At 35.5% G+C, this 16,373-nt stretch overlaps 1 protein-coding gene across 4 annotated transcripts in view; it reads left to right on the top strand.

Annotated features, from left to right (window-relative positions):
- Positions 1-15,411, top strand: part of LOC132110391 (signal-induced proliferation-associated 1-like protein 2) — a 118,953-nt gene extending 103,542 nt beyond the window's left edge. For 3 of the 4 annotated variants that reach the window (XM_059516957.1, XM_059516955.1, XM_059516956.1), the window contains exons 15-20: positions 3,452-3,602; positions 6,220-6,439; positions 9,361-9,492; positions 11,850-11,967; positions 12,062-12,143; positions 14,609-15,411. In XM_059516957.1, the coding sequence (XP_059372940.1) occupies positions 3,452-3,602; positions 6,220-6,439; positions 9,361-9,492; positions 11,850-11,967; positions 12,062-12,143; positions 14,609-14,755 (850 nt within the window). In that variant the 3' untranslated portion in view covers positions 14,756-15,411. Of the gene's footprint in view, positions 1-1,433; positions 2,229-3,451; positions 3,603-6,219; positions 6,440-9,360; positions 9,493-11,849; positions 11,968-12,061; positions 12,144-14,608 lie in introns of those variants that run through there. The other variant, XM_059516958.1, reaches the window with a different exon arrangement.
- The last annotated feature ends 962 nt before the right edge of the window (positions 15,412-16,373 follow it).

Below are 16,373 nucleotides of genomic sequence, written 5' to 3'. Positions count from 1 at the left end.
CCAGAGCCCAGGGTGACCCCCACAGTAGCCAGATGCCAGGGCCCAGGGCCCACTAATACATACACACATGAGAAACCCATCCCGGACGAGCCCCCCATTTTTTATACTCAGAAAGGTTAAAGGAGTTATACGAGTGTGGGTGAGTGTGTGGAATTTGATTCATCTGCTGGTATGATTGGTTTATTTGGGAGTTAATTGTTTAGGCCACTAAAATCAACATTAAGACACTTCATATAAGAGTTATTTGTGGTTTAATTTAATTGACCATTGGTCATAGACTTTGAAATCTCTCGAGCGTGTAAAGCACTCAAGTAAAGCTATGTCTAAAAGAGTTGTATTGTAATTTCCTGATGTGAACAATTAGGTTGGGCCTTAGATTTGAATAAATTTAATCTTACCCTCCAAGCTTGTGCCAGCGTGACTCATTAAGCGTCTGGTTTAAAAGGCCAGGAGAGACCAATCTATTCCAAGGCTGAATTTGACCAGCAGCGAAGGTCTCTCACTTCTTTATCCAATTAATTTCTCCACTGCACAATCATCAAGCAATTCCAGTTTTCAAGGACGAAAACCCTTTTGCAATAGGTTACAGATCAAAGTGAAGCTTTCCTCTATCGATCCGAGAAGTGTCACTAGATTAACAAGGCTTGATTGAAGTAAGTTCTGTGCTAAATCAGCTCTGTAAGCGTGGAGACGTAATATACAGTAGTTGACATCTATCTATCTATCTATCTTTTGTTCTATCATTCTGATTATGTACTGTCCTGTCTCTGTCTATCTATTGTTCTATCAGCTTATCTAACCCTTTTTTTTGTTCTGTATTCTTCTGTAGTCACTTAATAAAATTCCAATTTAGTTACAAATTGCAATGTCAGTTTATTTTAATTATACTTCCTTACATTCAAATTCAAACTACCCATTTAGTTTGTTCCCTCAGTCCAGTATATGCTTTTGATCTAAAATGCAACAAACCCAGTATGGGTTTGTCTGTAATTATTATACTTAGACTTATTTTACAACAGAAGACATGCATGTTATGTCCACATTTAGATAGCAAGTGTGTACTTGTGCTCTGAATGAAACTCTCTCAGGTCCGTCTCTCCACTGATGTCTTTTATTCAGTTTAGGTTTCCACTAAAGCTCTTCATAGATTGATGGTGCTGCAAAGCTGCTTTTCTCCAGCTGTTATGAAAGAAGAAACTGTGTAATGCAGTTAGCACCTCCTTTCCTTGTTTATTCCACCTCAGCCTTTATTTCACGTTACATAACCCAGCCTCTAGACACATCTTCCAATATCACACAGATTTTATTGTGCCTGCTAATGAAGCTTTTTCCTCTTTGCAGTGCGGCTTGACACTATAAACCACTCTCCATGTGAAAGCATCTGCTAACTTTGTTTTCTGTTTCTTCTACTTTCCTCGGCTTCTTTTGCTCAGTGGAGCTGAAAGCTTGTTGTCTTTTCTTCTGAAGGCTCTAGCCGAGCGGTCCAGGTACATGCTCACACCCCCACTGTGTATGTTTGTGCTCACGCTGTTAGTGAACTTTCCCCTTCGACCCTTGACCTTTCTCTTCTCCTTGTTGAGTGTAAATGTCTGGAGTTGAAATTCTCTCTGCTGTGCTGCAGTGACCCTCCTCCCCTCGCTCACCTCGACACTTTCTGTCAGACTCAGACATAGCCTGTAGTGCTCGTATCAACCGTTGCTCATAGACACATACACCAGTAAAGGCCAATGGGTCACCAAGTGTGTTAAAACCGCTGCGCTAGTGCCAGACAGCTGTGATGACATTGTCCAGCGCCTGCGGGCTTTGAGTCAGTTTTATTACATCCTTTTCACTATTGCATTTGTTTGGATTTATGCTGCATTGCTCACTTGTTATTTTTATCTGAGATGAAATACGTAAAAGACGGCGCACATCCTAATGTGATCTTTTCACAATATTAATTAACTCATCTCCAGTATTTACACACTCACTGAGTATCTTTAACTCTGCTGCAGCTTGTGTATTTTATGGCTTGTCTAGTATTATTAAGGACATTCCATAAGAAATGAAGCTCTTCATGGAAATGTCCGTCATTGTTTTCCCTGTGGACGTCTGTCAGCCCGATGCTGAGCCTGATTCTGGGTCTGTAATAGAGTGTTCAATACAGATGGTTTAACCATAATATATGCTAGCACATTTCAGCTTTTGTTCCGGTTTTACTAATAACCTTGAGTGACTTTAGTTAATCAGATAATTTAATCTGATATAATACAAGAAGATCATTTCAATAAATAAATAATAATAATAATAATAATAATAATAAAAAAAAAAAATATATATATATATATATATATATATATATATATATGCAAATAATAAAAGTAATGCAAAAAAACATATATAATATAAGTAAGGAATAATGCACTGCTAAATATTTTCATGCAATCCACTTTGCATCGAGTGGTTCTTTGCATCCACATTGTGCATTAAAACTGCTATGCATTATCCCTTACTTATATTATTATATATGTTATTTGTATTATTGTTATTTTTATTATTATTGCATTATTGTTATATTTATTATTATTGTGTCTGTGTACAGTGTGTATATATATATATATATATATATATATATATATAAACTCACATACTCACACACACATAAATATACATACAAAATTTAAATATATTTATTTTATTATCATTATTTACTGGTTTTGTTTTAATTATTTAATTTACTATTAAAAAAAATTGTTCTACTTTTTCTTTAAAATAATGTCTCAATAAAGTGCTGTTCTTGTTCTTTGGTATAACAACACTGTTTTATAATTATCAGTGTGATTTACTTGTATATGCTTTTTATTTGTAATTGTAACTTTATTTCAATTTTGTATTTTTTTTAAGCTACTTGCAGTAATTCACCACATGCTCCATGACAAGGCATGATTGAACTTTTTTTGCAAATTTCTAGGGATTGCTAGATCAATGTCATGCTCCAGATACTGTTGACAGAGTGGAACTTGTATTTAAAATGGGATTTCTTTTGTAATTCAGGTTTAGTTTTAGCCTGGGTGTGTATTTGTGTGTGTGCTATATAGCACACTGCCAGTGACTCACACACTGCGTGAGACACACACACACACACACACACACTGTGAGAGCTGCACACAGCAGCATCAAGGTCACATTGCCCCGTCCCCATCTCTCTCCTTCCTCGTCTTCACCCGATGAAAGGAAGTGTGAGAAACATTAGCATTAGCTCGTAGTTTAGTGTTGGGTGTGATGCTGTGATTATCATGACTTTACACTGACCTGCAGCATGTACAGCTCTTCTGTCCTGCTTCACACATGCCCCTCCATCCTCAGTATTTGACCAAAAGCATGAGTGACCCTGCTCTTCCCTCGCTCCTGAACTTCACAGCATCTCCAGCCTGTGTTTATAATCCGTGTCCGGCTCTGTGTGTCCCCACAGGCAGCTGTACGCCACGGAGACGTCCTGTCGGCTGCAGGACAGAGGACGGGACAAACTGAAGGATGGAGGTCAGCAGCCCAACATGTCTAAAGAAGAATACATGAAGATGATGCTGCCTGAAAGCCCTCCTGGAGAGAGCGACCACAGGAAGGTTTGTGCACGCTCATGCAGAATAGCTTTATATTAAACCTTACAGGACATACTGAGATCATCTTCACTAGATTCAGAGACTATGGTAATACCAAGGTTTTTTTTTTTGTTTTTTGTTTTTATATTTCCAGTGCTAATACTAAATTGACATATTGACATATTATAGTAATAATGGGGTTTATAGTTATTTTTGGACATGTACCATCAAAATACTGGTGTGTTATATGAATATTGTGATTGAATAATTTTATTATTTCATACAATGATATTAAGTTTACATGCATATCCTAATGCAAATAATGCTTTTTTCCATTAGCTATGATTAGTGTCTTCTTAGTCTGAGCCGCATCTCTCTCTCTCTCACACACACACACACACTCACTCTCTCTCTCTCTCTCTCTCTGTAGTGCTGATAACCTCAGTGTGTGATGTGAATGAGGGCTGAGCAAACATGTGTGTTATCAGCCGGAGACACGATAACACACATCTCGGTCCGGACAGATTCTGTTTGGCTAATCTGATTGACGAGCTCTCGCTGCGTCTGCTTTCCCTTCATGTGAGGATGAACGACAGGAAGTAATAGTTGTAATTGTTCATTTTTAGAATATTTCTAATGACGTATACAGTTATGATAATAATCAATTTACAGGAATATAAAATTAATTTTTCACATTGCATCACTAATTTAAATCTACCAAAAACCCATTAAATGAGCAACCCAAGAAACCAGAGACAAGGATATCCAAACAGGAAGTTATCCAAACAGTGACCCCACACGCAAGCCATATAAAGCCTGCTCTCGTTTATTTTTATGTGAGCTGCTTTTCAAATCCTGTTTGAGGCGAGAGGACCAGACCGGATCCAGGAAGCCAGAGAGAGAGCGAGAACTCGCTGAGGCTGGTTCATGGTTGAGCGATGGGATTTGTGTGGGATTCTGGTCTAAAGGAAGTGAAAACAGAGGGCTGCTTTGAGTCTGAAGGCGTTTAGCTCTGCTGAATCCTGTGTGCCATGACGTCTGCTTTCCCTGCAGTGATGGCAATTCAGCAAATTGACATTTTTGATCAAAGTTTCAAATAGTGGAAGATGTATTGTGTGCTATAAATACAATGAACAGGATCAGGCAGCTCTGTCTGGGAATGAACCAACTTCCTCTAGCTCACGCTTTGAATAGAAAACATATAGAATGTATCTAAATAGCTCTGGCAAGATTTAGCTCATGGGTATGTGTTTAACTTTATCCTTTAACTTTAGCCATTTGAGAGGTATTTTTGATGTATAAGATTATAAGTCTGTTCCAAAACCTACTGAGCTCCCTATCTAGGTGCCATCTTAAGGCAGTGAGTAATTAAGATTTTTTTAATGTTTTAAAAGAAGTCTCTTATGCTCACCAAGGGTGTTTTTATTTGTTAAAGCATACAGTAAAAACTGTAATAATGTAAAATATTATTTCTATTTAAAATAGCTTTTTTAATTGTAATATATTTTAAAATGTCAAAGCTGAATTTTCAGCATCATTTTTATGTCAATCGCGATAGATTTTATTTTTCAGGATTCTTTGATGTATAGAAAGTTCAAAAGAACAGCATTTATTTGAAATATGAATATTTTGTAACATTAGAATTTTTTTTCCTGTCACTTTTGATCAATTTAATGCATCTTTGCTGAACAAACATTTACACAAACATTTTGAATAGTAGTGTATTGTCTGTTACAAAAATAATTGAATTTAAATATACAATCTTGTTTTGCCAGCCTTTTGTGTGTTTTATGTATTTTAATGCCTTTAGGGTTTAGTAACATGCTAAGGCCATTGATATCAGTTGTAAGTGAGTGAATCGTGTGAAGTGTTCTTTGTATTGGGCATTGACCTGTTGACTGTCTAAAGCATTCAGCTCATTAATTTATGATGCTCCATTTCAGCTATTATGCTGCCTACATAGATAGTAGATATTAAGGATGCTTAATAGGTTTTAGAATGCAGCCAATGTTTGACTTCAACACTTTTAACTTACATTACTGGTTACATTTGATTTGATCTGATTGCATTACATTTTGCAGATGCTTTTATATTACATTGCATTCATTTCATCAGTTCATGCATTCCTTGGGAATCGAACCCACAACCTTGGCATTGCTAGTGCTATGCTTTTCTGTTTAAGCTTGGACAAGCACATGCTTTCAGGTGCTCTTGAAGACTCGCTAGTGCATACTGGTTATTGAATATGTGACTCCATATGATGCACGCTCTTATCCCTCTCATCCAGCTGACCAAATACAGCTCTGCTTTAGTCACAAAGGGAAGAACAGCAACACACTCTTGTCATTCCTCAGCAGTGCAGATAAAGTACAGGCTTTATTTATAACATCCTGCTGTTTAACGACAAAGGGATCTTCCATTCAATCAGTCCAAAACAAACCTACTAATCGGGTCCTGCTGGGAAAGATAGGAAAACAGTGGGATTATTCTGGGATCCTTGATTGCACATTTATGTCTATGGGTTTTATTAGCAGTAAAATAAATTAAAATGGCGATTCTCAGGTGTAATGTCCATTATCTATGATTGATGTGTGTGTGTGTGTGTGTGTGTGTGTGTGTGTGTGTGTGTGTCTCCTGTCAGGCGGAGGCGGCAGGCAGCCTGTCTCCGCGGCGTTCCCTGTACCGGACTCTGTCGGACGAGAGCGTGTGCAGTAACAGGAAGGGGTCTTCCTATGCCAGCTCGCGGAGCTCCATGCTGGACCAGGCCATGCCCAACGACATCCTGTTCAGCAGCACTCCACCCTTCCACTGCACCCTACCCCCTCGCATCAGCCTCAGCCAGCCCACATCCAACCTCAAGAGTGAGTGCTGCACCCTCACCAGACATCACACCTGTCTGTCTGTCTGTCTCTCTATCTGTATCTCTGTCTGTCTATCTGTATAACTGTCTGTCTGTCTGTCTTTCTCTCTATCTATCTGTCAATCTGTCTCTCTATCTATCTGTCTTTCTGTCTGTCTGTCTATCTGTATAACTGTTCGTCCGTCCGTCTGTCTCTCTCTCTAACTATCTGTCTGTCTGTCTGTCTGTCTGTCTGTCTGTCTCTATCTATCTGTCTTTCTGTCTGTCTGTCTATCTGTCTGTCTGTATAACTGTCCGTTCGTCTGTCTGTCTGTCTCTCTGTCTGTCTGTCTGTCTATCTGTCTGTCTGTCTGTCTGTCTTTCTGTCTATCTGTCTGTCTGTCTGTCTGTCTGTCTGTCTTTCTGTCTATCTGTCCGTCTGTCTGTCTATCTGTCCATCTGTCTGTCTGTTTATCTATCTATCTATCTATCTATCTATCTATCTATCTATCTATCTATCTATCTATCTATCTATCTGTCTGTCTGTCTGTCTGTCTGTCTGTCTGTCTGTCTCTATCTATCTGTATAACTGTCTGTCTATCTGTCTGTCTGTCTGTCTGTCTCTATCTATCTGTATAACTGTCTGTCTATTGTCTGTCTGTCTGTCTCTCTATCTGTCTCTCTATCTATCTGTCTGTCTGTCTGTCTATCTGTCTGTCTATCTGTATAACTGTCCGTCCGTCCGTCTGTCTCTCTGTCTATCTGTCTGTCTATCTGTATAACTGTCCGTCCGTCCGTCTGTCTGTCTCTCTGTCTGTCTGTATAACTGTCTGTCTGTCTGTCTATCTATCTATCTGTCTGTCTCTATCTATCTGTATAACTGTCTGTCTATCTATCTGTCTGTCTGTCTGTCTGTCCGTCTGTCTATCTATCTGTATAACTCTGTCTCTCTGTCTTTCTGTCTGTCTGTCTATCAGTCTGTCTATTCTTCTATCTGTTGTTATATATTCTTCTGTATTCATTTAATCATATTCAATTTTAGTTACAAAATGCAATGTCAATTTATTTTAATTATACTTCCTTACATTCAAATTCAAATTACACATTTTGTTTTTTGTTGTTATTACAGCATTGCTGATGAGAAGTCATTTTGGAAATTTAAAGGCATAGTTCACCAAAAAATGAAAATTTGATGTTTATCTGCTTACCCCCTGGGCATCCAAGATGTGGGTGACTTCAGTAAAACATGAACCGAGATTTTTAACTCAAACCATTGCAGTCTGTCAGTCATATAATGCAAGTGGATCCAGTGTCTCGTGACAATACATTGATGTGTAAAGATAAGAAACTGTAAAGTATTTATAGAATTTTATTCCTCTTATTCATGCAATGTCCGAATTGTCCTGAGCGCGTACACGTTTTCTTCTTCTTCAGCCTCTGAGTGACGCGTCTTCTTCTTCTTCTTGCATTACGGTGGATGATTTACCACCAATTATCTCTCAAACTGACCATTCGTCCATATGAGAGATAGTGTGGCTTAAGTCTCCAAATATGTTTTGAGTCCACAGTATGAACCCTAATTTAAGATATTCACCTGCCACCGGTAGTCTGTATTGGGGTTTGCTGCAAGTGACACATGAAATAAACGACAGATAAAGGCACAATTACACACACCAGAGCAAACAATCACGTCTCAATTGGTTTAAAGGATGTGTAATATGAACACATTTAGCAGCTTTGATCAGAGTGTGAGAGCTGATTAATCTATAGCTAGTTTTTCGAGTGGCCTGAGGAGACTGATAGCTGTCACGCATGATAAATTTCAGATTGTTTCGACAGATAGCTGTTTGTGGATTTTTTCCTTACCCTCCCCATCTAGTGAACGCTCTAATTTGAAAGATTGCATCCTTCTGATGCTCAGACAGAGAGAGATAGAGGGAGAGAGGGACGTATGCCTTCGGTGTTCCCCCTCACAACATTCTCAGAGCCAGTTCTTTGTGAGATGGAAATGTTACTGGCGTATCCTGTCTATCAGGGATAGAGAGATGTACAGTGGGAAGTCTGGACACAGGTAGTTGATTGAAAAATAAGGCCATGTTTAGGAGCTTCTGAAGGCTGCAGCTCCGGTCCTAAACCCAAACGAGAGCCCATTTAAAGACTTCAACCGCTGACAGGATGGCTGTCCAATACGGTGCTGCTGCATAAAATGACTGTTTCTGCTTTTAAGAAACAGATACATTGCATGTATCCTTAGAAGAGAAATATGGATTATAAACATACGTACATTTCACTCAATACTGAAAGGGATCAATAAAAAAAGTTAAAGTAGTCTAAATTGAATATTTCACCCACTATTTTTGATACGTTAATACTTATATTCAGTAAGGACTCAGTAAATTGATCAGAAGTGACAGTAAATATATATATCATGGTTTCCACAAAAAAAATGTGCAGCACAACTATTTTCAACATTGATAATGATCAGAAATGTTTCTTGAGCAGCAAATCAGTATTTTAGAATGATTTTTGAAGATCATGTGACACTGAAGACTCGAGGAATGATGCTGAAAATACAGCTGCGCATCACAGGAATAAATTGTGTGTGTGTGTCTGTGTGTGCTAGTTTGTCATCTATATTCTTGGAGGCTTTCCTCTCCTTGTGAGCAGATTTCAGATGATTCTGCTGTCAGTTGTGTTGGAGGATGAAGCTTTGAGATCTTGTAAAAGGGAATCATTAGGAAGTGAAGACTGCAGGTGACCGATTCAACTGTGTTTTCTTCAGCTCCGTCACTCCGACCCTCCTGACCTCCCAACAGATGGAGCGAACTGAGCACTAACTGTGTTTCTCCAGGTCTGCTGTCTGTGGAGACCCAGGGGAAGGTTTGGTGCTGTACGTGTGTCGCTGATCTGTGTCTTTCTCTGTGTGTGTGAACGTCTCTTCAGATGATTTCTGGTTCTCTGACGGCTCGCTGGCCGACCGCTCGAAGTTCAGCGACCCGGGTCTCATGCCTCTGCCAGACACCGCCACGGGCCTGGACTGGTCTCACCTCGTCGATGCCGCCAGAGCCTTCGAAGGTAGGCTGGCAGAAACTGATGCTGAACTCACAAAAAATATTTAGGCCTCAATTTAAGATTTGTTGATTTGAATTGCATATAAAATTCTCATGCATTTGGATTAATGTCAAATGAATGTGATGCATATTCGTCAGTCATGCATAGATGAAACAAATCAGATTTCTGTAATGAACTGAGTGTGTTGTAAATACACAAAAACCAGGTTTATTCATAAATAAATCAAATTTGTTATTATAACTTAAAAAACAGAGACCAGACAGCGTGAATGAAGCCTATTTTTAGGACCTTTAAGATATTTTTGCGTTGTGTTTTGCTTCATTTACTAGATGCTTTAAAGTAAGTTTGTAAATTATTTTTAATGGTGATTCTAATTAGATTCTTAGTAAAAGTGGTCAAATCTATATAATTAATAAATAGATACATTGATTGATTCATTACACACTAAAGAAAATGTTCCAAAATTATAATTATAAATTATAATAATAACTTCTCAGCTATATTTTAATAGGCGCAAATTTGTTTGGAATCTGTTGCATGCAGAGCATTGATAAAGTCCCAGAATGCATCTGTGCATGTGGCGACACACAGCAGAGCTCCAGTGTGGGATCACAAACACTTGATTTCTGTCAACACAACATACTTAACTTTGAAAACTTAGGCTCTGCTTTCATTGTGTTAGTAGTAATATTCTGTTTTCTTGCTAAATTAAAGGCAAATTAACTTATTTTATTTTTTGCATTACGGTAATCAGAATTTTGAGAGGAAGTGCTAAAAATGTATAATAATAATGCACAATTAAATGCATTTATTTATTTATTTTATTTCCATTTATTTATTTATTTATTTTATGGGAATCAGGATTTGGAGGGGAAATGTGCTTATAATAATGCAAAAATTAGATGCAAGTGTAAATATGTTTATCTTATTTTTTGCAATATGGTAATGAGAATTTTGAGGGAAAAGGTCCATAATAATAATAATAATGATGAATGCATTTTGGAGGGGAAATGTGCTCGTGAAATAATGATGTATGATGTAAGTGCCAATGAGTGAATTTGATGGTTTATCATTTTCTATTTATTTTTATTCTGAATACTGCTTTCTTTTTGACTAATTGTCTTTTTTCCTCTTTTCACACTGCTTCAAATGCCATAAATACACTTAAAAGACTGATGCAATATTTGGAAACAAAGTTATAGTTTTAGAGGAGATGCTTGTTTCTGGGCCTCGCTGTGACCCAGAATAATGCTGCATAAAAACACTGAAAGATAAATTTAGCTCACAACATATTTGCCCTCCATTTGCATCAGCGAGCACGGATGTAAGTCAACAAGAAGAAAAGTATGAACAAATGTTCATAAACACACTGTTTTATTGAGTAGCTAAGTCCCGTGACTCTTTAATTCTAGTTTTAAGGACACAAGTTCTCACTTTTTCATTAAATACAAACTTAAACTGAATGAAAATCCAACGTGATATTAAAAACTGATCTGAGGCCAGTTCCTTGTGCAGATTTTTTGAACAAATCAAGGGTTTCATCAGATGTCATGAGATTTGACATATGGGTAAAATACCTAAAGACACACACAGACAGCAATGAGAAAGAAAATACAATTAGTTTTATTTTCTCCAAAATGTATTTCCCCTACAAATTCTCATTACTATAATGAAAAAGAAAATCTATTTGCCATTTAATTCTTCAAGAAAATAGACTATACAAATAGACCAAAAAAAAGAAAAAAGTATATTTTCTTGCTAAATTAAAAATGCAGATGCACTTTTTTTTTTTTTTGCATTATGGTAATTAATAATAATAATAATAATGTAATACTAGTTTTTCTTGCAAAATTAAATGCAGATGCTTTATTTAACTTATTTTATTAAAGTTTTTGCATTATGGTAATGAGAATTTGTAGGGGAAATATGCTAAAATATAATGCAATTCTTAAATATTATTGTAAAATTAAATGCATTTGCATTGTTTTAGGTTTTATTATTTATTTATTTTTTACTTTATGGTAAAAATAATTTGTTGGGGAAATGTACTTATTACAATAATAATAATAATAATAATAATGGAAAAATAGTTTATTTTATTGCTTAATTAAATGTAAATGCATTTTATTATTAATATTAATAATATTAATTTTATTTATTTATTTATTTATTATTTTTGCATTATGGCAATTCTTCTTAATGCTTTTATTAGGATTTTCCAAGCTAAATTTGCTTGAGGAAAATATTAGGGCTTCTTTCTTCCTTGCATTAAGGATAAACAGTCAATAAACACACTGAGTTTGGGTGTTTATGTGTTGTGGTGTCATTGTGATATTGATTTGAGATGTGTTTGTGTCCAGATCAGCGCGTGGCCTCGTTCTGCACCATGACGGACATCCAGAGAGCCGAAGCGCTGCAGATCTCTCGTGAGCTCACCAGACGTGTGGCAGCCGCTGAAGGAGCCGCACTGGAGGCCGGGTGAGTTTATCAGCAAACACACACACACACACACACACACACACAATACACAGTGTGAACATGCCCAGACTAACAGCTCTGTCTTGCTCTTCAGCGATTCGTCTCCAGCCACGCTGACGGGGAAAGTCAATCAGCTGGAGGTCATCCTGAGACAGCTGCAGTATGACTTGAAGAAGGTAAACTGTCCCGTCCTGATGGAAAACAATAACCAATAATTATCATTACTGTATTACGTTAATGAGATTTTCTTCTTACTTGCTTATTTATGTATTGTAATGAGAATTTGTTGGGGAAGTGTGCTTAATTATCATTATAATAATAACACAAACAAAGGCTTCATTTTCTTGAAAAATTAAAATGCAAATGCATTTTGTTTTTGCATTATGGTAATGAGTATTTGTAGGGGAGTTGTGCTTAATAATTTAAATAATAATGCAAAAAATAGTCTTAATTTTCTTGTTAAAGTAAATAAAGTGTAATTTTTTCATAATGATAGAGATGTTTAGAAGAAAATTACTTGTACTAGAAGTACTAGTAGTAGTAATAATAATGCAAAAATGAAAGTTTTATTATAAAATTAGATGCAAATGCAAAATATTTTTATTTGATACATTTTTTGCATTATGGTAATGAAAATTTGTAGAGGTAATGTGCTTATAGGGATAATAGTGCAAAAACGAATTTTTGCAAAATTAAATTGAAATGCATTTTTATATTTATTTTTTTATTTTATTTTGCGAACTTTGGATTTGAATTTGGAGGGGAAAGGTGCTTATAATAATAATTATAATGCAAAAAATATATATTGCTAAATTAAATGCAATTTTTTTTTTTACAATGTTAATAATTAAAAAAAAACTATCTATTTTCTTGCTAAATTAATTGCTAATGCAAATTTTATTTATGGCATTATGGTAATAAGTATTTGTGGAGGAATGTGATGATTTTAATAATAATAATAATGCCAACATATTTATGTTTTCTTTGAAGGGAAAATGTGCTTTGACATTCAAAAAAAATATTGCAAAATCTGAGTATGACGTGAAAAAGGTCAACTAAGTTCCAAGAACCTGTCCTGATGGAGCACAGTTGCTGTGTTTTGTAGGTCCACTGTAAATGTTTTTACACATTGACCAGATCTGATTTTCTCCACGTCTCTCCATCCATCTTGTGAATGCAAGGAAGTACATCAGCCGGGTTTTGAGGGGAAGGATAGGCGAACAATGTGGTAATGGGCACCTGAATGCAGAATTGCCACCTCGTTGGCCTGATTTAATATCCTGCTTCCTGTCATTTTAAATGGCTGCAGAGTGACAGCGGCTCAGCAGGAAACACTCCAACATCCCATGATGCACCTGATGTAACTGCTGATAACTCTGCACTAGTTCACATCAGCTCAATATATGTAGAGCTGGTGTACAATTACTCTAAATGATTATAAAGAGGCATATGAATATGAGTAATGAGTCCTCTGAGACATACAGTTTATCATTCATACTAATTAAAAGTTTCTAGAACATTGTATTGATTTGTTAAACTTTTCTTTCTCTGTAATGAGCTTTCAGTGCATAAAAACTCCAGAGAGAGACATTTATAATGTTTGCAAAACACTTTTGTCCCAGAGGTTTTTAAACTTAAGAGAAAAGTGGTAAAATGTTACAAACAAATCAATCATAACAATACGTTTAAGTTTAATGAATAAAAATAGGTCGGTATTACAGAATCTGACATTATTACCACTTTGAAATATGGTAATATTTCCATATACCACCTAAAAAATAAATAGATAATGAAATAAAATGTCATTAAAATTGACAGTATTTTTCATTTGTAATTTGACAACATTACCACATTTACAAGATTAAATGTAATAAAAATTTAATTTTACAACTTTCTAATTTGAAAAAAATCACTGCTTTCATAATGTTACAGAATTTGAAAGAATTATTACTTTAAAAAAAAATCTAAATAAATAAATTGTGTTTTAAATTTAAAAAAATAAAAATACCAAAATGACAATATTACAACTTAATTTGACAACATTACCAACTTCACAATATTACATAATCTAAAAAATACCATTACTTTAATAATAATGGAAAAAAATGCAAAAATACTAAAATAAATGAATAAATAATAAAACAAATTATAAAACAAAAAATACAATATTTTATCAATTTATTTTTTGACAGTATAACTGGCTTCAAAATATTTGACAGTATTATATATATATATGTTTTAATATTTCGAACTTAAAAAGTATTTTTTATTGTTTATTAATTTTATTTTTGTTTTTTATTAAAGTTTAATCACAATTATTTGATTCTGTTGCCAGCCATATTTTTCTGTTTCTCTTCAGGTTAAAGGTTTGTAAGAACAAATGAAACGCTACAATGTAATAGAATCAAGATGTTACGTATTTTACACATTTATTTTACTTTATTTTTTGCACCATATAAATAGGGTCTTTATACATGAAAACATGCAACTGCCTTTAAATGTTAGGAACCTCTGCTTTATTCAAAACTAGTTTAAAGAAAATAAAGTCATGATTGCCTCACACTCTGTTATTTTCCATGCATAATAAAACGGCTAGTTCTCTCCTGTATATCCTGAGGTCATTGGTTTGCTTTGTGCACAGGAGAAGGAAGACAAGGCGATCCTGCAGGTGGAAGTGCATCACCTGCGGCAGGACAACATGCGTCTGCAGGAGGAGAGCCAGACGGCTGCCGCACAGCTCAGGAAGTTCACCCAGTGGTTCTTCCACACCATCGACAAGAAGCCTTGATGGAGACCACTGCAGACTTTCAGGACTTGACCGCATTGACCGACACTAGCAAAGCCCGACTCCTACTGCAAATCAATCAGATGTAGAATGTAAGTATGTTCTGGACTGGAGAAGCCACTTGTGTTGGTGCAGATGAGCAGCGAAGACAAACGGAGAATGTGCTCGATTAGCAACTAAACGATGTTTCTGGAGGTGGATTGTGAATGTAACGCATCAAGACTTCATTCTCTGCCTCCGTTATTGAAAGATGCAATCAAACGTTGAAGTTCAGCGGGTCACCGTACCTTTTTAGAACAATTTCTGTCCACAACCATCAAGTTCTGGCAATACGAGTCATGGATTTCAAACAAACACGATGTGAAGAGTTGGTGAAGCTGTAAATGTTGAGATTGTGCCTCAAAGAAAAGCCGAAATGAAGCAGGTGTGTGCATCACCTGCCTCGTCTCGAATCTCTGTGTCCATGTCTGTACAGAACCTCCAATCAAGTGTCTTGTATTTAACACTGTTATTTAAGCTTATTTAACCTGAATTAGTTTATTTTATTCAAATGAAAGTCTTCTGGTGGGACGGCTGTGAGAAGGCCATACTGTGACGGTTTTGCCAGATCTGAAACATAGATGCATTGATGATTTGTCTTTTCTCTCTCTCTCTCTCTCTCTCTCTCTCTCTCTCTCTCTCTCTCTCTCTCTCTCTCTCTCTCTCTCTCTCTCTCTCTCTCTCTCTCTTTCTCATTCCAACATTTGGATGCTGCTAGATAACACTTCATTGGTTTCTATGCTTTTACAAACGTGTTTCTCTGTAAATCTATTTTATGTGACGTTGGTTGCTTTTTTTTTTTTTTTTAATAAATGTAGTATGTAAAATCAATCAGATCCGTCTTCTTAATATTTCAGGTTCTAGTGAAGAAAAAAAGACATTGATGAGCAAATTAAAACATGTTCTGATGTGTTATTTACTTATTTTGATTGCCTGATATTTATTACTTCAGAGTGAGGGGGGAAATCATTCCTGTACGAGAATGTTTTCATTTATTTATATTCATATTTATTTACTTTTTGCATTATGGCCATGAGAATTTGAAGGGAAAATTAGCTAATAATTGACAGTAATAAAACTGCATGTCTTAATGAAAATGCTTTTTTTTTTTTTAGTTTTTTTGCATTACTTTAATGGAAATGTATATGGGAAATAATAATAATAATAATGCAAAGAAAATGCTTTTTTTTCTTGCAGTTAAATGAAATATGATAATAGTATTTGTAGTGGAAATGTGCTTAATTGTCATGATGATAATAATAATAACTGTAAAAAGAAATTCTAAATAAATCTTGAAAAATTAAATGCAAAGTTATGATAATGAAAATGGATAATTGTTGATAATAATGACATTAAAATATTAATTTTCTTGCAAGATTAGATGCAAATGCAAAATTAGATTTTCAAATCATAATAATTATAAGAATAATAATGCAAAAACAAAGACTTCATTTTCTTGCAAAGCATGTTGGAAATGCAATATATGTATATATATATATATATATATATATATATACATATATATATATATATATACACATGCACACACACACACACACACACACAGTACTGTCCAAAAGTC

Source organism: Carassius carassius, chromosome 30 (genome assembly GCF_963082965.1).
Source record: "Carassius carassius chromosome 30, fCarCar2.1, whole genome shotgun sequence".
NCBI lineage: Eukaryota > Metazoa > Chordata > Actinopteri > Cypriniformes > Cyprinidae > Carassius > Carassius carassius.
Note: the sequence above shows the minus strand (reverse complement) of the source record. Positions and strands in the feature narration are given on the sequence as shown.